The following is a 25,673-nucleotide window of genomic DNA, read 5'->3' as shown; positions in this document are numbered from 1 at the left end:
GAGCTTCTCATTGATCATTTTACATTGTGTACTTCCTTTTACTGCTTAGTTGGAAAAAATGACAAGCTTTTACCACATTTTATCACAAAACATCTTCCTGCTCATTTAGACAAAACATCATGTGCTCTTCTGTAAACAGTGCTGACCCAGGCTCTCATCCATCATTCACTGTGGCAACATTCTGACATTTAAACAAGCAAAGAGCTTGCCGTTTCATCCCTTGCTACTCTGTTTCTTTTCCTTCAGAGCAAGTGGAAAAGACAAAGTGCCCAGTAAGTATATATTTTGATAAATCCTTAGCAATGTGCTTGACAATGAGACAGCTGGGATGGGTAGTTGCCTTCAGATAAAAAATTTATTTCTTTATAAAATAAGTGGGTCAGATAGATGCATTGACTCCAACCACCCATGTAATCAATTATTTTTAGTTTGGGTAACTAGCTTGTACAAAAAGCACTCACCATTCGTATGAAAAGCTGACTACAGGTTTCAGTGAAACAAGATGAGCTAACACATGAGCTTCCTATCAACACCTCACTTAAGATGAGAAGAAAAGAGAATTAAAAAACTTTTTAAAGGCATAAATTCATAAGAACAAAGAGAATGGAGAAGGAGACAATAGCCGATGAGAGCTAGCCTAGCACAGTTACAGATGCTAGTAAACTCATTTAGCAGACAGACGCAAGCTGAGAGTTCAGCAACTACAGGACGAAAAGCCAAGGGGCAAGGCAATGGATTCCCAGTGCAGAATCTGCTGAGGCTCAGGATTCAGACAAGGCAGGGACAACGGCAGAGAAAAGAGGACAGCCTTACTCCCTGGAGAGGCATAGGAAGCTGTGTTCCCAAGTTGTCAGAGCACAGTCCATACTACAGAAGGTGAAGATTTAATCTTCTTATACCATATACATAGACATGCAATTTTTCTTCGCCAGTCTCCCCAAATAATTATATAACATTTTGGATAAACTAATGTTTTTTATTATGATTTTTTTCATAAATTTATTTATTTTTGGCTGCGTTGGGTCTTCGTTGCTGCAGACGGGCTTTCTCTAGTTGCGGCGAGTGGGGGCTACTCTTCGCTGTGGTGCGCGGGCTTCTCATTGAAGTGGCCTCTCTTGCTGCAGAGCAAGGGTTCTAGGTGCATGGGCTTCAGCAGTTGTGGCACACGGGCTCAGTAGCTGTGGCGCACAGGTTTAGTTGCTCCGTGGCATGTGGGGTCTTCCTGGACCAGGGATCGAACCCGTGTCCCCTACATTCCAGACCACCGCATTGGAAATCGGGGTTAAGTAAGAGCTGGCACATTCACCCTGCCCTACGTAGGTCCCAGAATGCTGGCAGTGAGATTTAATCCCACCCTGCAACCCCCAGTAGGGTACTGGAGAACTTTTCCTGGGGAAATCGCCTGACCCAAGAGAAAAGCCCCATAGATATTCACATTTTTCATCCTTTCAATAAAATGACCAGGTTGCGACATGGTCACCCTAAAGGGAGGGCCGCCAGCTCACAAACTCTGCCAATATACACAGCTTCCAAGAAGCTTTGTGGTGCTTCACATTTAATTATGAATAATCGGGACTTCCCTGGTGGTACAGTGGATAAGACCCCGTGCTCCCAATGCAGGGAGCCCAGGTTTGATCCCTGGTCAGGGAACTAGATCCCACATGTGTACCGTAACTAAGGAGCCTGCCTGCCGCAACTACAGAACCTGCCTGCTGCAGCTAAGGAGCTGGCAAGCCGCAACAAAGGAGCCTGCCTGCCACAACCAAGACCCGGTGCAACCAAAATAAATAAACATTAACCAAAAAACCCCACAACCCGCCACCCAAAACTATGAATAATCAAAAGCCACTGAACATCTGAGTACAGCCGCTAATCCAAAAGACAGAATAAAACAAACAGAAAAAGAAAAGTGGGATGAACAGAGATTTTTTTAAAAAAAATAATGCTATAACTAAGATCCACAGACAGACAAGATATTTCATCCAGGGAAAAAAAGAACTAAATATTATAAAAATTACATTCAGAAACAAAGTATGTTATTATTATAAATTAAAAATTCAATAATTGAAGCAATACCCCAGAAAGTATAAGAAAAAGACATAGAGACAAGAAGTAGGAATTAAAGCTTGGAAACAACAAATAGGAGTGCAAGCTAGTAGGTCTGTTACCAAGCCAGGTTTATTTGCCTGACCTGAAGCAAGACAAATGTTACGACATGGAGGTTTGTCACACAGAAAAGGTTTCTTTGCAAGGCAGCCAAAGAAGGAGAATGGAGAACAAATTTCAAATCTGCCTCCCTGAAGGCGAGGGCTTGAGATATTTATGGGATAAAGGAGTAGGGTGGTCTTAGGTGTGGGAAAAGGTGACTGGAGGTAGGGAAAAAGTGAGGTAACCGGTGTTGTGCGCAGGTGTATCTGGGTTACACGCTTTTCCACGGGATGCCTGTTTTAAAAAAAATGGAGGCACTTAGCACGATCTGAGGTGGAGTTTTTCAGCCCTCTGGTGTCAAGATGTATTTCACTGGACACCCGCGCAAGCCAAATTTTAGGGTGGGCATTCCTAATCAGTCTTACTCAGCTTCAACTGCACTGGAGCTGACTCCAAGTTCCTGGAAAACAACTTAAGCCCCCATTACTATAGCAACCCCTACTTCAAAGGTGTTATCTATAGGGGGCAGTTAGGGAGCCAAAAAATAATTAAGGTGAGCTTGGTCAGTGAAGGCAGGTCACAAGTGGAGGGTTTCTTAACAAGCTGTTCCCTTATCTGGTGTTCTGTAAGACAAGCTCAAGAATTTCTGTTAGTCACCAGTTTCTGTTAACCCAATGGGGCACGTTTTCAGGTCCAATATTTAAATAATAGGAACTCCAGAAAGAGAAAAAATAGATGGGAAGAAATAATAATTTTGAAAATATGAGAAATGTTCTCAGAATTAAAGAATATGAGCTTCCAGAGAGTGAAAGAGATGAGTCTCCAACACAACTGATGAAAAAAAAAAAATCCACATCGAGGCACATCTTTGAAATTTGAGAACAGTAGGGATAAGGAGACTCTTCTAACAGCTTCTGGAAAATGGAAGGGAAGTGTATCAGTTAGCTTTCGCTGTGTAACGAATCACCCAAACCTAGCGACTTAAGTTGTGGGTTGGTTGGGTGGTTCTTCTGGTCTGAGCTGGAGGCTTGTTAGTTGTATCATCCCAGACGGCCTCGCTCACGTGTCTGGGATGTCCTGGGATGGCTGGGACTTCTCTCTACACAATCTCTTATCTTCTAGGAAACTAGTTTGTTCTGTTCACAAGGGTGATGGAAGGGTTCTCAGCAGCAAGAAGGGGCCAGCCCAATGCACAAGCACTTTTCAAACCTCCACTTGCACCCTGTTTACTAGAGTCCTTTTGACCAAGGTGAGTCCTCTGGCTGGGCCTACAGTCAAGGTGGAAGGAGACGATCCAATGGTATAAAATGAGATGAGATTCATATATGCATGGATTAGAAATCAAGTGATGTCAGACACCAGCATCTCTGAAAGCTAGATGACAAGAGAAAAAAACATTATTTCTAAACTTCAAGAGTCTGAGAGGAGGGCTTCCCTGGTGGCGCAGTGGTTAAGAATCTGCCTGCCAATGCAGGGGACACGGGTTCGAGCCCTGGTCTGGGAAGATCCCACGTGCCGTGGAACAGCTAGGCCCATGTGCCACAACTACTGTGCCTGAGCTCTAGAGCCTACAAGCCACAAATACTGAGCCCACATGCCACAACTGCTGAAGCCTGCGTGCCTGGAACCAGTGCTCTGCAACAAGAGAAGCCACCATAATGAGAAGCCCGCGAACCACAATGAAGAGTAGCCCCCACTCACTGCAACTAGAGAAAGCCTGCACACAGCAATGAAGACCCAACACAGCCAAAAGTAAATAAATAAATAAATAAATAAATTAATTTAAAAAAAGAAGATTCTGAGAGGAAATTTCTAACAGGGTTCTCGACCTAGTCAAACTATCGAGCACTAGGAATGATAGAAGAATCAGAAGAATATGTAAAAGCCTCAAACGTTTCACCTTCAATTCTTCTAAATAATGTGCTCCAGTAAAAAAAGAAGTGAGTGAAGAAAGAGAAAAAAAGGATCCAAGAAATAGGATATAGGACATTTAACTCTGTAGAATGGTAAGGAGAATTTCCAGGAAGACAGTTCTATCAGAGTCCTAGAAACCAACTGGCCCACCCACATTACAACAGGAGGACAGCTCTAGGAAAGATAACTCAATGAAAAAAATAAAAGGAAATGATAGATTATTCTGAATTATTAGAGCATGTTGAAAGGAATTTCTCGGCTGTGGAATAGAGGTTGAGAACGAATTAGTGACGGGTACATTAAAGGTAAACAAACCATAAAAATGGAAGCAATCATTAACTCCAAGAAAAACAAAAAGTTGTACATAAAGGAAATACAATTGCATTATAGTTTAGCTCTGAACAACATTTACGTTGCCATCATAATAAAAAACATGAATTTATCCAAAATGTTATATAATTATTTGGGGAGACTGGCGGAGAAAAATTGCATGTCTATGTATATGGAATAAGAAGATTAAATCCTCACCTTCCATAGTACGGACTCAGTAAATAATGTCTAATATTGGAAAAGAAATCAATAAGCAACAGTATAAGCATTTTTTTAAGAAATATGCAGATAAATAATGGCAGATGGAGCTGGAGAAGTTGTTTAGAGGGGGAGGCATCAGAAATGGGATTCGGGGACTTCCCTGGCAGTCCAGTGGTTAAGAATCCGCCTTCCAGTATAGGGGATGGGAGTTCAATACCTGGTAGGGAACTAAGATCCCACATGCCATGGGGCAACTAAGCCCCCGTGCCGCAACTACTGAGCCTGTGAGCTCTAGAGCCCACGCGCCACAACTAGAGAGCCCACACACTGCAACAGCAAGATCCCGCGTGCCGCAACGAAGATCCCGCATGCTGCCACTAAGACCTGACACAGCCAAATAAATAAATAATTTTTAAAAAGGATTGTACATTAAGTGAAAAATATTTTTAAAAATAGAAATGGGATTGGGGGAGGGGACAGGAACTGCTGCTTCATTATACACCTGGGAATATTTGATGTGGTGTTTATTTTGTAAAAACAAATCCTCCCTTCCCCCACAAAAAAAGAGCAAAACCACATGCATGAAACAACATTGCAAGCATAAGAGGGTTCAGGATTGTTTGGAATCACTGTCCGGAGGAATGCAAGCGTTCTGCAGGGTCCACAGCACTTTCCCTTTGCAGCCGGCGCCTGCTGAGTCCAAAGATGTTTTAAACAATTCACTCCTTAGTCACCAAATACATTTAAAATACATCTATCTTCCCTGCTTTTCAAAATCGATGAGCAAAATGGCCCTGTAGATAATAGATTCTCAGGGAATGAAATGCCTTTAAAAGAAAGTTGGCTGTCCTTTCAGAAAATAAAAAAGCCCATAAACTTCCAATATCACGTGCAGACAGTGTGACTAGTTAATTATCCAGACTACATAATGATGTCCCTGCACACACACGCACACACGCGCACACACACACACACACACACACACACACACACACACGAGTACACATGTGAGAGCAGCTGGCCCAGACAGAAAGAACCTTCTGACTCAGCTTCTGTTTGCCTCACATAGTTGGAGGTAAAAGAAGATGCCTGGCAAAACCACTGTATTTGTCTTCAACCCCACCTCATTTTGAGTCTTTCCCCCTACGTTTCAGGTCTCTTTTCCCTATGAAAGCAAGAAGAATAAATCATCATCAGAAAAGCACGTGTTTCCTGACATCTGCATTTTAAGCCTTTTGTGATCATGTACGTGGTTTGAAGTGAGGTTATGCCTTTTTTTTAGTTAGTGTCACAAGCTCCATCCCTCCAGAGATTTAACAGCAGCAGTTTAAGTTTAATGGTATCAGCTGCACAAATGCCCTCAACACAAACAGGCCTTGAACTAATACTGCTCAAATTGTAACGTGCACGTGGATCATTTGGGAATTTTGTTAAAATGTAGATTCTGATTCAGTAGGTCTGGGAGGGTCCTGAGACTCTGAGGAGCTCCTGGAAGATGCTATGCTTGGTCCACGGATTGCATTTTCACCAGCAAAATCTTCAACTATCTGTGAAATGAGATTTTGCAATTTGCCAAGTATTGTATTTCCACATGCTTGTGAAAAGCAGAAGCTTTCCAGTGTCCTAGCTAGTTCACGTGTATTTAATTTTGATTGGTTAAAGAGTCTCGGGCAGTTTATTTTTCTTTGCAATTTTTCATTCTTTCAGTTCATTGTCGATGCATTTCTGTTCTGTGCGTGATTGTATATCAGTAGACTGAAGAAACAGAGTGAAAAAGATAAAATTGACTAAAACTGCAATCTGAGTCCATTCTCTCAAAATTTGTAGAACTGGCAGGAAAGAGGAAGCACAGACATCAGAGATAAGGAAAATCGCATCAAATCACACCTTATTCTTTTTGGTAAAGCCTATTGTATTTAAGAGTAATCCAGTTAAATAATAGACATGTATATATAAATATCTAAATGAATAAGTGAATGTAAAAAATAAAATTAAAAGAGGATAAGCTGTGGCAATAATCACTGACTGTAGTTACACTTTTACTTAAGTAATCATTCCGTTCTGGGAAGCGCTACTGTAGCCACCCTTGGGGCAGAGCCGGTTCCTCCCAGGATGTCACTCTGGCCATCCCTGCAATCTCCCTCCCTCCTCCCCTTTCCCCCTCTTGGCAATAGTCACCACTGGCCACGGCCCTGCTGATGTTCTTGGCCAGTAGAGAACACTGGGAATATCCTCCCAGTTCACACCTGTACTCGTCCATCACCACCATCATCAACAACAAAGTTAACGGATGGCATTCACTTTAGTTTTAATCCTCCCACACTGGGCATCTCATCCCTATATATATATATATATATATGTATATGTGTGTGTGTGTGTGTGTGTATGTGTGTATATATATGTATGTATATATATAAAATATATATATACATATATACACACACATATATAAACATATATAGTTAATATATATAATATATACATTAACACATATAGTTAATATAAATAATATATACATTATATAGTTTATATATAATATATACATTGATATATAGTTAATATATAATATATATTAACATAGTTAATATATAATATACATTAACATAGTTAATATATAATATACACATAATATATATAGTTAATATATAATATATACATTGATATATATAGTTAATATACATAATATGTATATTGATATATATAGTTAATATATATAATATATAGTTAATATATATGTATATTGATATATAGTTAATATATATAGATATATAGTTAATATATATAATATATAGTTAATATATATGTATATTGATATATAGTTAATATATATAATAATATAGATATATAGTTAATATATATTATATATATAGTTTATATATATAATATATATAGATATATAGTTAATATATATGTATATTGATATATAGTTAATATATATAGATATATAGTTAATATATATAATATATAGTTAATATATATATGTATATTGATATATAGTTAATATATATAATATATATTATATATATAGTTAATATATATATGTATATTGATATATAGTTAATATATATAATATATATAGATATATAGTTAATATATATAATATATAGATTTATATAGTTAATATATATAATATATAGCGATATATATATAATATGTATATTGATATATAGAGTTTATCTATATTAAACCTTAGTACCTGTTATTGTCTTTCTTTTTTTCACAAGAAACTTGCCAGCAGATAAAAACGTGAATGGGTCAGTAGAAACAAACAATGGCAGTGGAAAATTTTCTTTCGAAGAGGTTGATTGTCTCATGATAATAGTGACAAATATTCAATGTGCCTGTGGAGTACCGGGTTCTAAGACGTCACATGGATTAATTCAGTGCCTCGTGGCCCTCGCAGGAGCCAAGAGGGAGATGCCGTCAGCACCTCGGCTGGTAAGGGGTGCCTGTTTGACAGTGCGCATGTGTGTGTTTTGTGGTTTTATTTTACATGCACCGATGACTGTATTTTTTCAGTCTCGTAAGTCATTCCTAGTTAGTTTGCTAGACCTGCACTCTCCAACACAGCAGCCACCAGTCACCCGTGGCTGCTGAGCGTTCGACATCTGGCTACTGAGACGTGACATAAGTGCCCAATACACACAAGATTTTGGAGGTGATGAAAAAAAATTAGTGTAAAATACCTCTAATGTTTTTGATTGATTAATTGTTAAAATATTATATTTGGGATAGCATGGATTACTAAAATAAAATAATTAGTAATACTGTAATATAGTGCTATTGATTTCACCCATTTGTTTTTCTTCTTTTTTTTAACGTGGCTACTAGAAAATTTAAACTCATCTGTGTGGCTTGCTTCCTGTTTCCATGGAACGGTGCCATGCTACAAGTACATTTTCCATGGCCTTTTGCTGAAGTCAGCCGACTAAGACCAAGAACCTGTACTTGATTAGGTGTTAGGGGCTGTAGACAAAGTCTTACCTCTCTCAGGTGTGTTTCTCTCCTAAGACCTGTGTCTTGACCTATCCTGGTATTTCTCAGCCCCGATTTCACAGTAGAATCACCTTGGAAGTTTCAGTAGAAGTCGCTGCCTGGGTCCCACGTGCAGAGATTCTGATGGTCTGGGCAGCCTGGCCTTCGGGGTTTTAAAGGCCTGCAGGTGAGCTGAAGAAGCGGCCGAAGCTGAGAACCTGATGGGAATAGGACCAGCGGACACTGAGCCCTGGGGACAGACCAGGAGGGCGGGTGTAGGTGGTGGCACCTGGCTCACCCTGCATCTCAGGTAGAACGGGAGAAGCGTGTGTTGTGGACAGGCCTCAGGGAAAGGCCAGAGCCCGCCCAGCTCATTAAAACCTAAAACCTGCCCCCCTGCGTCCTGGGGGAGGGAAGGGAAGGAATGGAGCTAAATGGGGGGGAACTGCCTTCAGCTGTGTGAGGTGATGTATTCCCCAGGGGCCCGGGCCGCGGGAGCGATAGACGCCAGGGAGGAAACCTTAGCCCAGAGCTGAGCCCTGCCTGGTCCCCGCTACCCGCCCACCCCAGCCACTGTCCCTCTCCCCGCCATGGGCCCTGAGCGCCTCCCCCTCCAGGCTGACAGAGTCCAGGATCCACCACAGCAGATCTGCGTTCGGTGGAAGGAAATACTCAGATTCATTCTTATGATGATATTCTAAATGTCTATCACGTACAGAACTTTCAGGCAACTTCCACTCTGGAAGGTTAGGTTATTAGCATCGAGAGACAAGAAGCTGTCCGGCCCCCGGCCCCCCACCCTCCAGATCAAAGCTGCCGCCCTGCACACGTGCCTGCTGGGTGGGGGTCTGAGGGCAGACCCTTGGTACTACTTTATTAAATGTATCGGCCCAGACCTTTCTGAATAATTTTCTATAAACTTCCCCTGCATACCCTCCTGACAAAAGTCACTGTCCATGGGGGAAATGTTTGTGCCAAATGCCACCCATCCTTCCACGTTGGAGGGAAACATCTTTTTCAAATAAGAGCGTGTTCTCCAGATCTTCCTCCCTCCACCTCTTCTATTTTTTTACGATCCCTTTAGGATTCTGCCATGTTATATGAATTTTCTCCCATTTCCAACTTGATCAGGGTTCACTAAATGACCAACAATACTTTTGGTCTCAAATTCACCATCACAAGCATGGTTTGAAAGATGATGATTTTTAGTATTTTATCATCAGATACTGCCAGGCGATTAGAATGCCCATGTCCCATGTACGTAGCCCTTCCTCTCAGACTTTAGCGAGTAAGCAGGCAGTGCTGTTGATAATCAGAGTGCTGTCTCATTTCCAGTCTCTTAAAGATGGAGGTAAGAGATGCCCGGCAGACGTGAAGCCACATTTATGAATGAAAGCATTCATGGTTGGGTTTCCTGCCTTCTGTGTTTCCTTACAGATCTAAAGTTGTAACTTCCACACGATACTGATCTACTCGAATAGTTTCTATTTCTATTCTGCGTCCCTGAGGAGAGAATATTTGGCACTGCATATAACATTAAAAAAAAAAAAAGAAATCCTTTCCTCTGGCTGGCATTCAACTTTTATATTTTTAGATTTGGAAATACATTTTCCTCTCCCTCCACCCAGCATGTATATTTTTACTCTCCTCTTATTCCTTCAAACTGCCCCAAAATCTGTTTCCTGGCAATTTGAGAAGTGAGAAATGTTGGCGTGGGGAAAAAAGTGAAGACGCATGTGAAGCTGTAATTTTAGCATGGAAACATTGCCCAACGACAAAACCAGGGGCTGTCTTGTGATGTTTTCTTCTGCTCACACTAGCGTCCTATTTTGATCTCACTGAAGTTTACTCCTGCTGTCTCCCATTCAGGCACAGTGACCTGCTTTAAGTCAGCAGTGTACTGACTTCGGAGGACAAGGAGAGCGTGACGACCTTAAACTACAGGGACTGAATTGTCACTCTGAGTTCATTGTAAATATGCAAAGCAGGCAGTCGGCTCAGCCACAGTTCTGATCTTTAAGCAACCATCCTACTGACGGGTTAGAAAGTTCGTTCAGTCAACAAGGACCTATCAGGCCATTGCCAAGCACCAGGAATAGGCCAGCCTCTGCCGTGCTGATTTTGAAACAGCCCTGAACTTTCAGCTGGGGCACTTCAGAGGTTACATTAAAAAAAAAAGACCAGGGCCGGGTGTCTGCAGGGCTCTTCTGATTAGCTGTGATGTTCTCTTGGTCCAACTAAGCGAAGGACTGTCCCAGATAACACCAAATCCTTTCAGGTTAGAACGTTCTTTTCCTTCTGCTCCTGTCAGAACATGAGCTTGGTGAAAAAATGTCAACTTTTCTGTTTCCTCTCTATGGATTATCTAACCACAAACACTGGCGTGGGTTCCAGATTTACATAACGTTCTCTGGTGCATAATCACATTCTGCTTCTCAAAGGAAAAAGACAACTGAAGAATATTTCAAGAATTATTTTCACACATGATTATCGCACAGTATTACAATGTATTATGTGCAAAATTCCATTAAAAAAATCATTTACAAAAGGAAGTACAACACAGTATGTGTTGAGGGTTCCAGATGTACAGCAAAAGCTTAAAAAGGTACAAGGTACAAAGCCAACCAAATTAGATGACTACGCATCCTTACACAGTACAATAACATGTTTTTGTAACTACCTTTGTTATGTTGATAGGAGACCCTCATCCTCTGTGCAAACCGCCCCTCCCCAGGCCCCGCCCAAACAGGTTTCGTAAAACAGAAATTTAACTTCCGCCACACATTCTACAACACAGATGGGCTTTTTGGTGCATTTGCAAACTCCTTTCCAAATGGCATTTATTTAACTCAATGAAACTCACAATACATGGTTTCTGCCCAAAATAATCTGACGCTGTTAGTTTTGATTTATGTGGAAAAGGAAAAAAAAAAGTGGTGTTCTTATTTTTTTTTGTTTTTCCTCGTGGGGTTTTCAAAATTGCTTCCGAAAGCAAATAACAGGGGACAGATTTTGCAAATCTCACTGCACATTTACAGTATTTTCAGCATAGGTGGTTCCTTTTATCTCCTTTTCCCACTTCCTTCAAGGAGTCTGAACCAGCAGACTCCACCCCTTAGTCCTCTGTTAGAGTCTGTATTTCCCTCTCGACCTCTCTCTACATTCATTTCTTTCCTGATCCCCAGCACCACTTGGTGAAAGCACAAAACAACGCGATACCACTGAGCGTGAACAAGGTAGTAACAGTACGTTGGATTTCCAAAGGCATTCTGTGGCCAGTGTCAGTAATACATCGCTGTAAGAAACCCAGCAGTCTCTCCCCACAAAGTTGCTCAAACATCCAGTTACAGAAGAGAGACTTTTAAAATGCAATACTCTCAAATCCAGCAAGAGATTTCTTTTTGCATATTAAATGTTAAAATCACATGCATAATTATAGAATATCTTAAAGTTACAAAAATATTTTAAAAACCAATCCTGACAGTTTACCTGCAACTGCTATAAAAATTTCTATGAAATATATAAAAACGCAAAGGCTCTTCGTAAAAAAAAGAAGAAGAAAGGAAGGAAAGGCTGAAGGCACCCACTGAACTGAGAGGTCCTTGATGCACTGCATCGGACAGTCTTGTCAAACGCCTGCTGTTGAACTCAAGAGAAGAGCTTGTACCTTAAATGTTCATTCAGTACGTATACATACACGTGAGCCAACCCTGTACCTGGCTGGGGGTAGGCAGCAAACGATCTCGGGACACCTGAACCATCAGATGCAGTTCTCCAGCTCTGAAGGACGGATCCTACTGTTTCATGAACCTCAGCTACTGTGCTTGGGCGTTGTGGCTAAAGGTGCCCTTGGCCAAGTCGGCCTGTGGATGGCTCCGTCACTGAACTGAGAGGACCCCAGGGAGGTGACTGCTTTGCAAGCACAAGCACGTGGAAGCCGGAGGCCAGGTTCCTAACTCCGCTCTTCGGATGCACCACTGGGAAGCCTCGCGTGTCTCCTAGGAGGCGGTGAGCTCTTCTTCCCCGTTCTGGAAGATGATGCCATAAGGATCCTTCTTGATGCGCTTGTAGACAAAGTGGAAGACGTGGGACTGTGGCCGGCTATGCAGCTCGGCCTTGATTTTCTGAGGGTATGTGTCCTCTGCCAGCTGCTGCCACGTTTCGTCCACAAAGAGGAAGAGGCTGTACTCCTCGGGGTCGGCCACCTTGAACTTCTCGGCACAGAGCTGACACACGTCCTCCGTGGTGACGTAAGGCCTCACAAGGAGGGTCTTTCCCGTGCAGCCACTGTTGACATCCTGGAATGCAACCCGGAGGTAATTCTGCAGGTAGAAAGAGAGGTGCAGGGGCGGCGTCAGAAGAGGAAGTGAGATGGTGCAGGTGAGCTGGGGGACACCAGGGAGAGGCCTCACAGGTGAGCCTCGCCGGGACGTCCAGGGTCAGGAGACGAGGCCCCCAAGTACAGGGAAAGAGGCTGATGTGAAACGGGATGGTGGGGAGCACAACCGTATGGACTTTAATTCATCCCCAATACGAGAAGCAGGAGGAAGTCCGTTCAGCCCTGCTCTCACCCTTCAGTCTCTCTCATAAAGCTGGGCTGAGAAATCCCTGGTTAAGAGTGTCAACCAGATCTGACGGGTTTATTTTATTCCCAGCTTGAAAAACCAACCAAATGTCAGAAGAGCCAGGAGTCAGCAGCCGGAGACACATTAACATATGTAGACACAAGAGCACACGTTCTATTCGCTTTGGACTCCTTTTTATGTAGCCTAAGCAGGGGCGATGGCGCTAGGCTGCACCACGAAATACTGCAGACGGTTGACCGTCCTTCCCCTCCCCCACTGGCAATTTCACATGCTTCAACCCAACACAAGGTGGCTCTGAGTGCTGTGTGGGAAAGTCGGCGGGGGTTGTGGATTCTGTGGAAAGGCCTGGGAGATGCAGGCGGTGCCGTGGAGATGGGGGCTGCAGGCTGGGGGGTGTCTGCAGGCCCTGCATCGTGAGCAGTACCAGGCGAGCGGCTTCACGGAACAGAACAGACCTGGGGCCCGGACGAGGTGCGGGGCATCCTAGGCTCCTGCCCGGCTCTCTGAGATTCTGTGGCCTTGGGTCATTCTGCAGTTCTACTTCCTCAGGAGTGGGGGTCCCAGATAAAATAGGGAACGCCCAGTTAAATCTGATTTTCAGACAGAAGACAAATACATCTTCCTTTTCGAAATCTGGCCGCCCTACTCAGGAGTAATGGGGAGTGGGGCTCTCTGCCGGGGGTCCTACACGGTTACCCTGAGGGTTTCCTCAGGTGATAGAAAAGAGAGCTCTTGGGAAGGCCAGTGCACCTTGCACATGGATGAGAACACCGACGCTCTTGAACTGGAACATTAGAGGGCCCCTTCGGGTACACACACGCCCGGTTTCACCAACCCCTCCTCTCCCATACCGCCCCCCAGCACATGGCCTGCACATGGTATGCATTTACTTACTGACTCCTAAAAAAAACCTTGTGAAGGAGGCCTACACTATCCCTGTTTGACCAGTGAAGAAACTGAGGCACAGAGAGGTTAAGGAACTTGCCCAAGGCCACAGAGCGAGTGAGTGGCAGGGCCAGCGTTCTGGTGTCTCGACCACTGAGGTGAGGTGTGCTGCCTCTCCAGGGTGAGCAGATGTGTGTGCCTGTGACCCTGACTTAGGAGTTCCAAGTGCAGCTTTGCTTCCTGGCTTTGGCTTCTATAGCCAAGCTGAGTGCTGACAATTCCCATCTTGGGTCCGTTCTTAGAAGATGTGCCTCTCTGAGGTGAGTGAGGCCAGTGGGGAGGGGTGTGCACAAGGCATGGACTCTGGGGGTTCTAGGTTAGAAGCTCCAGATGGAGAGAGGGGACCGGGGGAAGGGGCTAACGGCAGGTGGGGATGTGGAAGGATGCGTTTTTATCCCTTCTTATTTCCCTTCCTCCGTTCTTCTCCCCAGAGGCTGTGTGGCCTTAGGAACCCCCTCCCCAGATGGCCAATAGTCGCCACATTCCAAGGGCCTGCGGATGCTAAATCGTTCAGCACGTGGACGGTTCTTCAACAATCCACGGGGTGGGGGGCGCACAGGATGCCTTCTCGCCCCTTAGGTTTACGCGCCTGGGAAGGAATTTCTGGGAACACTTCTATCTTGGAGAAAACCTTGCTGACCTTGCCTTTCCACGATGGGTGGCTTTAAACCAAATGTACCTTTTGAGTGTTTTCAGAGCATTAAAAAGGCAAAAAGGGCAAGGAAGGTGAATCTGGACGTGGAGCAAATCTGTCCTGCTTGGAAATTCACCGCGTGGCACGTGGACACAAAGCACGGTCGGGGTTTACAATTCTATTTGAAACTTTTGAAATATTATCTGAAGACATTTGCAGACTTACTCATCGTTTCATAGACTGTGAGCAAATCAAGCGTTCCTGTGTTGGGTCAAGATTTCTATAGCCTCAACCTGCCTCTCCTCTCTAGGAAGCAAGCTCTGTGGGAACCCACCTTCCCAGGGACCAGCTCAGGGGCACAGAAAATTCTGGAAGGGGATCCAGGCAGGACCTGGCCCAGATGCTCACTCTTCAACTCTGGCCCTGACCAGCTGCCAGAGCTGACGCTGCTGATGAGATGCTGGGGTCTTCTGTTTTGGGGGGTGGCGAGATGAAAGAGGAGAGGTGTCCCTCTTCTCAGAGAGACCAGGTCAAGTGCAGGGCCTCACACAGCTGCTTCCACCTCCCAGTCTCCCATCTGCCACCTGTGCTGAGAGCATCCTTCCTTCTGGCTTCCTGTGCGCTCAGGTGGGCAGTATCTACGCTGGACCTTCTGGAGGAAATCCTGTCCTAACTTGACTCTGATTTCTTAAGGGCAGCAAAACTTGGGCCAAATCCACACACACATATATATATTCTGTTAATTTAAGGAAAACAGAGAAGTGAAACAACAAGGTCAGAGGGTGGTTTAAAATATCCCTCTTCCACCAGATGGTCCGACGAAGGGAGGCCCTCGGGTGCCCTGAGCTGCGTGCGCCATGAGCCAGCTCTGCTTCCCAAGGACAAAGGAAGCAGCAGGAGTCTGTCCCCACCGCCGGCCGGCCACATACCTGAAAGTCGTCCACTGAGGGGATGGTCCGGTTGGTGGTCCTCCGCTTGTGCCACTGCCTCAGGGTGTCCCTGGCCTCAGAGCTCAGCAGTCTCGCTGCCTGCTCTTCCTGGAAATTCTTTATCAGGGAAAGTGCTCCGTAGGCGCTGGTCAGGTAGTAGCCTCCTGGAAAGGGTGGAAAGAATGAGTTCTCCAGGGGGTTACCAGTTGGACAACAGTTGGGGGCCCACCGTGTTGGAGGTCCGGTTCGGCATTTTCTCCTTCTCTTCCGCATGCATTTCCTTGAGGGACCGCATGAGAGCACATCCTAACCCATCCATTCCTGCATCCGTCTCCGTGGATGTACGGCTGACCCAGGCCTGGGCCACTGCCCACCGCGGACCACGCCCTGCTTTCCCTGACGGAATTTCCATTCCAACGGGTGAGACACACAGAATCTCTATTATCTAAACACAATTGTGAAAATGCTTTGCCAGGAAAGGTCAGGGTGCTGGGGCCTGATGCAGGTGGGAAGGCGTGTGAGGACGGCAGGGTCCACCTTTCTGAGGCCAGAACCCTTTAGTACAGGAACAGGAACCCACCTACTTCTGGCAACACCTGCTTTGGGGCTTTTCCTTTAGGAATTACTCTTTTCTAAATTTTGAGTAAACTATACACTTTGAAAGGAATACACAGTATACATGTGTGCTCACGATATGGATTCTTCAAAATAACTTCTCCCTCCTGATTCCCTTTCTTACCCTTCCCTGGGGACTCTCATAACATGACATTTAGGAAAGAGTAATTTACAAGGAAAAGCAAGTGATGCCCCTTTGCTGGTGCATTTGGGAACGATGTCTTATGTTTGGGGGAGTGTTAAAAAGATTTACAACACTCTGAGAGACATAAGTGTGTTCACAGTTTGGTCTTAAACTATAATTAGGTGCCTTCCTGAAACTTGTAAGCTGTGTGCTAGAGAAACACTAGGGGGCGCCCCAAACACTTATTACAAATTCCCTAATTGGGCACAGCACATCATCGAGAGACATTTCTTTGTCCAAATACCTATTGAATCTCCACCGTGAGCCAGGTACAGAGCGGGGGTGGGTTCGTAAAAATTAGAATCAGAGTCCCTGCTTTATAAATGTATTAAAGAAAACGGACCTTGGCGGTTTATTCATGCAGGGACCGGAAGTTAGTTGTGGTTTAATAAGTTTTGTCTGCAAGTATCTCTTTCATGGCCAAAGTATTTAGCTGCTAACACAAGACCCTGGAGAACTTTCTCTCTGGTCAACAGGTGACAACATTCAAGATGGCAACTGGCCCACCATCTAGGAAACGAGCTGAACGCCCCCCTGTGACTCATACTGAGAAAGAAACACACTTTTGTGGCTTTCAGGTCGCTGGCAGAGATTTGGAGTACAGCGCTTTGAGTGGCTGATTTTTACTAAATATTTTCCCCATGAACAAATCACATGATTGAGTGGGAAACTCAGTAGTATGGAATTTAAATGCCACACAGAGGATTTCAGGAGAAACCAATATGGACTTAATACTTAAGAGAGGCTTGTGGAGGTGTCAGGATTGGAGCTCGGACTTGGAGGGACTATGACAGTTGAGTTTGGGAGGGGACTGTTTCCTCTGAACGCCAAATTTTAGACTCCACGGCTCAAAGTTCAGGCCGCTATGGAGAAAACTCCAAATGCTGGAAGCACAAAACTGACCACACTTTGAAACATGTGGATGCAATTAGAGGAAGGTTTAAATTTCTGCAAAACTCTAACCCTGCCAGCAGGGCTGTGCACGTAAAAGGGATTCCATGACGCTTTTTCCGCAAATGAAACTACCTGCTTAAACAGCAGAAAACAGATGTGGGCTGTCGTCCCGCAAACCAAAGAGGGCTTTGGGCAGTAGGGCAGGATGCAGGGCTGGACCAGCAGTGCATCTCTGCTTGGCTGCCTCTTCCTCCCAGACTGCAGAGCTCTGGTCTGAGAGGAGGGCCTGGTCTGCAACCATGGCCACCCGACGGGGCCGCCCTGCTCTCCCAGGAAGCAGGCTGAGAAACCAGGACACGGCTGAGTGGAGGCAGGCTCTAGTGAAAACCCGAGCTTGCTGGCTGCGCTGTAGTTTTGCTAGCTGGGTCCTTGTCTCTCTCTGTGATTCCTGGAGTTGAGCACTGCCACCCGCCCCATCCGTCACCGACATAGTGGCCAGGGCAGTGCCTCGCTCCAGGGAAACGATGGGAAAGGTGGCAGGAAGTGGCTGTCTCGACCCTCGGGCCACATGATGTAAGTGTATGTTTGTCCTAAGCACACTCTGTCAGCAGCAGAATGGTAATTTTCTGAGGGAAACTGGCATGCCCTTCCCCCAAAGCCCCAAGAGTTCAGCACACTTTTTACTAGAATTAAATATGACTGAAGCTCAAAAAAATCCCAGATGCATATAAAATTATAATAATAACACAGCGGAAGAAAGGAAAGCATGGGACAGAGACAGATGTATGTTTCCTCTTAGTCCCTGGACAGAGCCACATGCTTCTCCCCTTCTGGAAATCCCAGGGCAGAGCAGGGGAGGAATGCTCCTGGCAGGGTCTGGCCAGAGGGTCTGGCCTCAGCGTCGTGAATATGGATGAGGGGAGATAAATGGGGGAGAGGTAAAGGGATGGACAGGCTCATTCACAGGATGAAGATATTCATCACTGGTCCGGAGTCAGCGTTGTCCCTACAGGGACGGAAGGGGGACCCTCAGGGCTCCCTGGAGGTCAGACACTCTGAACGAAAGCCAGGCACTGGGGACTTAGTGAACGAATGTACACACTCGGGGGGTGACACTGCACTGCAGTTTCCTCCAGGGAAAATCCTGGGATGATGAATTCCCTGGGGAATCCCATGAGCACGTGGATGGACCTTTTTACTCAAGCCCAGACTAAAGCTCACTGGAGAGAAAACATGTTATGCAACAATTCATCGCTCAGGGTCTATCTGGGCTCCAACAGGGACACATGGAAATGGACTGTCAGAATGCACCAGGATGAATAGGCTCCGATCTGCTCCCCTTTAAGAAGACAAGGTCACACAAGAGTCCTAGTTATTCCAAGCCTGTGCATCACAGTGACAAACACCCCAATTATTTCTGTGATAAATCTGTAAGGAGAGGAATTCCTGCGAAGACATGTGGATACAAGAAGGAGACTGGAATAAAGACAAAGACCTACTAGAGAATGGACTTGAGGATACGGGGAGAGGGAAGGGTAAGCTGTGACAAAGCGAGAGAGTGGCATGGACATATATACACTACCAAACGTAAAATAGATAGCTAGTGGGAAGCAGCCGCATAGCACAGGGAGATCAGCTCGGGGCTCTGTGACCACCTAGAGGGGTGGGGTAGGGAGGGTGGGAGGGAGGGAGACGCAAGAGGGAAGAGATATGGGAACATATGTATATGTATAACTGATTCACTTTGTTATAAAGGAGAAACTAACACACCATTGTAAAGCAATTATACTCCAATAAAGATGTAAAAAAAAAAAAGAGTCATATACCACAATGTTCATTGCAGCACTATAAAAAAAAGAAAAAAAAAAGGAGACTGAACGGACAAAGTAAATCGAAAGCAAATCGCCCAGATTTTACTCCTCTGTAGTTTTATGTTAATGATGAGCAGATTCTATTTTTTTTAATAGAAAAGGAAATTAATGCTGTTTTCGTCTTGAAAACCAAATTTAAAAAATAAAGATGAAAACAAAAGACAGGGCTTTGTCCGATTCGCTGACAGCGGGCGGTTGTGCCAGCAGTGGAATTATTCTCCAACAAAAGTTTATAGCTTCCCTTTGGAATCAAAGAAATCATTTCTTCTAAAAAATCGCATTTATTCTACTGAAAGTTATTTTTTATTGCACTTAACCAATCTCAGTGAAGTATAACTATGGCTGGGTTGCAGTTTTGTGTGTTTTTCTGACTTTTCCAAATTTTCTGCGATGAACATGTATTACTTTTGTAATCTGAAAAAAAAAGTCAGCACATTCTTATAAATGAACAAAACTAAAACGGCCGTTACCCCTGAAGATGTCAAAAAAGCACCCATATAAGTGCCAAATGGGCCTGGGGTTTTATTTTGGGGGATGAAAATGTTTTGGAGCTGGAAAGATGTGGAGGATTGCCCCAGATTGTGAATGTATTAAATGCTACTGAATTGTTCCCTTTAAAATGGTAATCTTATGTCACGTGAACTTCAATTTAAAGAAAATGAAACCGAAGAAAAGCACCCAGATCCTCCCACTTCTTCAAAAGCCTGTTACCTTCTCCGTGTAACAGGGATGGGTCCAGGAGTTCCATCATGTACTCAATCTCTGTGTCCAGTTCCAACATGTCGCACTGGGCTATGACATAGGTCAGGACCGGTAAAAAGTCATCAGCTCCATACATCCTCCCTGGAGTAGGAAGAAAGGGGGAGACAGACGGGGATATTTTTATCAACATTTCTTCCTTTCATATCCTACTTGCTGCTTTTATTAGACAGCGAGGAGTCATGCTGGGGAAGTGAGCTATTCATAAAGAGAGATGGGTGTTTCTGGAATCCTACAGGGCCTGGGCCTCTCCCCACTGCCCACGTCAGAGACCAACCCTAACTCACAATTTCAGAATGAATGTCTGAGTCAATGAACACAGGGAAGATTTTCTCCCCATTTCCATGATTTGCATCAACCTCCGCGATAGAACAGAGTACTTTGAAAGAGTTTAAACTTTTTAGCAAGTGACACGATAAACCATGTGCGGAAGTGTCTACTTAATGCTGTTACTCCTTTGTGTCTTGTTTCCGGTTGCTTTCTGTGCAAAGTAATCAAAACTCAGTGACAGAACCAAACTCGAGCAAGGAATAACTTGTTCCTCCTCTGTCTTCAATGTGAGCTAAATGTACGCATTCAGTGTACACTGAATACATATATACGATTAATATCTGGCGAAAAATGTTTAGTCTTTACTGCTACTTTTTATGACAATGCAGATTCTCAACTAGGGGCGATTTTGCCCGCCCCCCATCCCCACCAGGGGAGTCTGGCTTTGTCTGGAGACATTTTTCATGGCATCCGGATGCTGATAAACTTCCTACAGGAAGCAGGATGGCCTCACAATGAAGAATTCTCCAGATGTAATGGCATTAGTGCTGGGATTGAGAAACTGTGCCTGAGAAGAGCAGAACCCTGTGCAGATATAATTCGGGGGACGTTTTATCAACGATTTCACAGACTCCAGAAAGTACATTTCTTGCGTGTGAAGTATCTTCAAAACTGCAGAGGTGCTGTTCGTCAGCATCACCAGCTCTGGAGCGCACGTGTTAACGTTTCTGCCTAACAATCTGCAAAGTGCTTGCACAAGGCAACCTCCTCCGGCCATGGGTAACAGAGCCTGTGTTTTCTCTCCGCTGCTTCTGCATCGAGCGATTACGCTCAGAGGAAAAGTTGTGACCATCCACGGAATTAAAAAGGCTCACCCAAGACCTGGAGCACTGTAGGGCTCATCGCTACCCACGAATCAGGGTCACTCCTGCACCTACAAGAAGCAGCGCAGGGGAAACCCGAGGGCTGACTTATGTGAATTCCTACTACACTGCATCAGTATGGAGCAAAGAAGGGAGAGCCAGTGAAATGGCTATGATGAAGCCACATTATAGCCGAATGCTCCAAGTTTGCTGTAAATCACTGACACAAACCGTCACTGGCCAAAATGTAGTAACAACAGGAATAATCATAAATATTTCCACCATGCTTGGGGCTATGCATGCGTTGTCCCATCTAATCTGCACCTTTGGAGGAAGGATGGGGTCATACCCACGCCAGGTGCAGAACAGCAGCCTGGAAGGATGATTATGGTGGCCAAAGCCCCACAGTTAATGAACCCATTCGCAGAGCTAGGATCTGAACTCAGACTCCCAAGACTGACTCTGTATCCACTACCCTGAAATAAATCTTTTATCGTCTGGCATCGTACAAAAATCTCGTTGCCCTCCTCCGCTTACTTTTTCGGTGCTCTTTGCTGCACGTGGACTAATTTGCCAGACACCAGAGTAACACTTGTATTTTTGTGAGCCACTTGGTGAAGTCAAGAAACTGAAAGGAAGAGCAGTTGGGAATCAGAAAGCCCGACGTGTCCCAGCCCCATCGCGAGGCCAAGAGCCTGGGCGGTGTGGCCTCACCTGAGTTGTTCTCCATGACGGTGTAGATGAGTTTGCAGACCCTCAGCAGCAGCATGACTTTCTTTTCTGGTGAATACATCTTCTGCATGGTCATGAACTTGACTTTGATTTTCTCCACGTCCACAAAGTCAGGGGTGGGGGCGAAGACGCCCAGCTCCTGTGGATTCCTCTGCCGCACGAGCTGCAAGTTCTCCTTGAGTTGTTTCCATGAGCCGTCGGCCACGTGGAAGTGCTTCAGCATGGCCTCGACGTGGCCCTTCAGGGGCTTCAAGATGCACTTGTGCATGGCTTTTTCCAATACCACATCTGCCAAAGAAAGCACAGCTACTGTGACCATTGACTGAAGAACGAAGGAGTGCAAGGTCTGCTTTCTGGGAATGGACAACTGCAACCTAGTGCATTGGTTATCGGGCAGACGCGTCCGAACTACACATCCAACCAGCCAAAATTTAGCGCCACGTCACTCACGCGCCAACCTTTTCTCTTCAGTAGAGCCAGGAAGAATGCATCTTCCCTAATAGTCTTACAGTCTCTCTTGCATGCAGTCCATACAATTGAATATACTTGGCTTTAACTGCTTTTACACCTCCTCACCCATAAGCACAGGTGAATATTCTAGAAGACATTCTTTCGACCCAGTCCTTCCACTGAGGGTCCAGTGGACAGTTAAGCAAATGTGCTAATAGCAAGGGTTCCAGCTCCCTTAAAATATTTCCTGATGAAAAGAAATTCAGTCAAATACACATGGTATCTCGGATTGGATTCTGGACCATAAAAAGTCTTTATGTCATTTGTTATATATAAAGGACATGAGTGGGGCATTAGTCGAGATTTGAATAAAGTCTGCAGATTAGATAATATTGTTAACAGTGAATCTGGCTTCTTTCACACAGACTGACTCTTGGAGACTCAGCCAGCTGTGTCTGGAGCAGAAGTGTGCTCTTTTTCACAGAATGAATCTTCCGTGAAAGTTAATGAAAGTTAATTTCACTGCAGTTTTGTAACACAATGTCCCTGTTTTTAGAAAATACCCACTGAGTATTTTGGGATCAAGGGACACAATGCCTACAGCCCGCTCTCGTGGTTTAGATAAAAGAGAATGTGTGCATGTGTGTGCGTTTGTGTGTGTATACACACGCGCGTGTGTAAACAGAGAGAGAGGCAGGGAATGAGGCAAGTGTGGCAAAGCATTAACACTGGGGAATTTGGGTGAAGGGCAGACGTGATTTCTTCATACCCTTTTTGCAACTTTTCTGTACGTCTGAAATGACTTCAAAATAAAAATTTTTTAAGTCTTGAAGTGTGTTTCCGTTCAGAGTTAGGAAACACCTTTAGGTGTGGGAGGCATTAGTTTTCCCTCTTTCTTGGAATGCTTTTGCCCAGTGGAGTAGCCTTCTTGGCTGACAGGACAATGACCAGGACCATGAATCTGGAGGTCTGGTCTGAAGGTGGTCTGTACTGTGAGAAGCTCTCTGCTTCTCCCACACCCGCTTTTCCATCTCAAATATTTCACATTCTCATCAAAGTTCCACGGGTAGCAACCACATCTAATATATGACACTAGGATGTGATTTCATCTTGGAAGCCCACAGATCCATGGAAATAGCCGAGTTACCTCTCTGGCCTTTGGAATTCCTGACATAGTTCAGATCACATTGAATCCAAATGATCACCTATTATTAGAAGATCAGGGACAGAGAGAAATCTAAACCAGACATACCCACAGAAATCAAGGTTGAAGCAAAAGAGGTTATGAAGTAAGAAGAAAAACAGAATAGCATTTTCACTTCACATCTGGCATTATAACAAATTACTTGGTTTGCACTGGTTACATTGTGTTAATAAACTTATATAAAGTCATACAGCATCTTTGACTTCACCCCAAATGGTCACTATGATGAAAAGTCAATCACAGCAATTAATATTGAGTGCTAGGCTTAATGTTAGGCTAGGCTCAGTTGGGCTAGGCTCTATCTAACTACTTTTTTTTTTTTTTTTTCGGTACGCAGGCCTCTCACTGCTGTGGTCTTTCCCGTTGCGGAGCACAGGCTCCGGACGCACAGGCTCAGCGGCCATGGCTCACAGGCCCAGCCACTCCACGGCATGTGGGATCTTCCAGGACCAGGGCATGAACCCGTGTCCCCTACATCGGCAGGCGGACTCTCAACCACTGCGCCACCAGGGAAGCCCCTATCTAAGTACTTTATATCATTATCTCATCTAATTTTTACAATACCCCTATTATTTTTGCATAATACGACAATTATGCCCTTTTTACAGATGAGGAAACTGAGGCTTGGAGATGCCTAATGGCTTGCTCGAGGCCATACAACCAATCATCCTGCTTTTCAAAGTCAATGATTTCTTAGTTCTAAAGTTCATGGTGTTTCATAAACATTCACCAGTTTATTCCTCTATCCAAAGGTTCTGAAGCTACATACCTGGTGACCTCTCTGCAGGAACGAGGTGACCAAGGGGGTTGAAAATCACGTCAATCATTAACCAGGATGCACATGAATGTTGGCAGCAGTGTTACTCGTAACAGTCCCAAACTGGAAACCACCCAAGGCCCATCCCAGTGGCATGGATGCAAGGATATATTCACACAATGGAATTCAGAAAATGGAATTCAGACAACAGAAGATCCATTCCGTGAGAAAGAGCACACTGCTGCTCCAGACACAACCGGCTGAGTCTGCAAGATACCATCTCTGTGTGAAAGAAGCCAGACGCAGAAGGGTGTCTCCTTTAGCACGTCATTTATACGTAAAGCTCAAGAGCAGGCAAAACCGATCTGCGATGACAGGTCAGGATGGCAGTCGGCCTTAGGAATGAATAACCAGGGCCGAGGGGGGCACTTCTGGGGGGAAGGAGGCGGTTGATGTCTGGATCCGGGTGGTGGCTACAGGTGTGAAAATTGTCAAGCTGAGCACTCGAGATTCGCACACTTTGTGGATATAAGTTAAACCTCAAGAACCATGTGGATAAATCAAACCAACAGAAAACACCTGGAGACCTTGAATCCCAAGGGCAACTTTTAACTTCCGAGCAAGGCTGGTCACCTCTGGGCCAGAGCACGCACACAAGTCATCTCCAAAAGGTTGTGTGCAGTTCTGGGGACGAGAGCAGAAAGCTCGTCATCGGCAGGCTGAGTGGGTCCCCTGAGCAACGCATCCTCGTCCCCAGGGAAGGGACGTTGGCCTTTGTGCCATAAACTCCGCCCTTAGGAGCAAATGGGGCTGTGGAAATCTGCTAGGAGGGTTGAAACCTACAACCCATTGCCATGTGCCCACTCCCTCAAAACCCCAAATGAAAAAAAACAAACAGTACGTTTTTTAAAGGCCGTAATTTAGAAATAAGGAAGACTGGTCTCTTTGCATTCTTTTTCAGGACTTTATTCCTAACTACCTCTCTACCCCCACAAATCCTTAATAAACGTATGAATAGAAAAAAAGGCCAAGGGACAGGAACCCAGTACCCAACTGGTTCTCTCCAATAGGAAAAAAAAGGTTCTGCTCATGTAGCAAGAGGGAAAAATGATTTTAGGAAACAAAAGGAACAGAAAATCTTTCAGAATGTGGGCTAGCTCAGAACAAAAGGTAAGAACACATCGGTCAACGTGGCTTACAAATTACTACTGTCTGTTTTTTTCTACCATCTCCGGTTGTTTAAACCCAAGAATAATGCTGTTGTAGGCACTTTACATGCACTGACTTTTCAGATCCTCCAACAAACCCATGGTGGAAGGACGATGATTTATTTTATAGATGAGGAAACTGATCCCCAGGGAGATTGATGCCACACAGGTAGCAAGAGGGGTAGCGACGATTCAAACCCAAGA

General features: G+C 44.7%; 1 protein-coding gene across 1 annotated transcript in view; it reads right to left on the bottom strand.

Annotated features, from left to right (window-relative positions):
• Positions 1–11,322: 11,322 nt before the first annotated feature.
• RIN2 (Ras and Rab interactor 2) overlaps positions 11,323–25,673 on the bottom strand; it is a 97,786-nt gene continuing 83,435 nt past the window's right edge. The window contains exons 8-11 of the mRNA XM_082857558.1: positions 21,833–22,138; positions 19,938–20,069; positions 15,663–15,826; positions 11,323–12,890 (exon numbers count right to left, since the gene is read on the bottom strand). Of these exons, the coding sequence (XP_082713684.1) occupies positions 12,567–12,890; positions 15,663–15,826; positions 19,938–20,069; positions 21,833–22,138 (926 nt within the window). The 3' untranslated portion in view covers positions 11,323–12,566. The remainder of the gene's footprint in view (positions 12,891–15,662; positions 15,827–19,937; positions 20,070–21,832; positions 22,139–25,673) is intronic.

This window comes from Leucopleurus acutus (genome assembly GCF_964270905.1).
Source record: "Leucopleurus acutus genome assembly, chromosome: 16".
NCBI classification, from domain to species: domain Eukaryota; kingdom Metazoa; phylum Chordata; class Mammalia; order Artiodactyla; family Delphinidae; genus Leucopleurus; species Leucopleurus acutus.
This window is presented reverse-complemented; position numbering and strand designations above follow the sequence as displayed.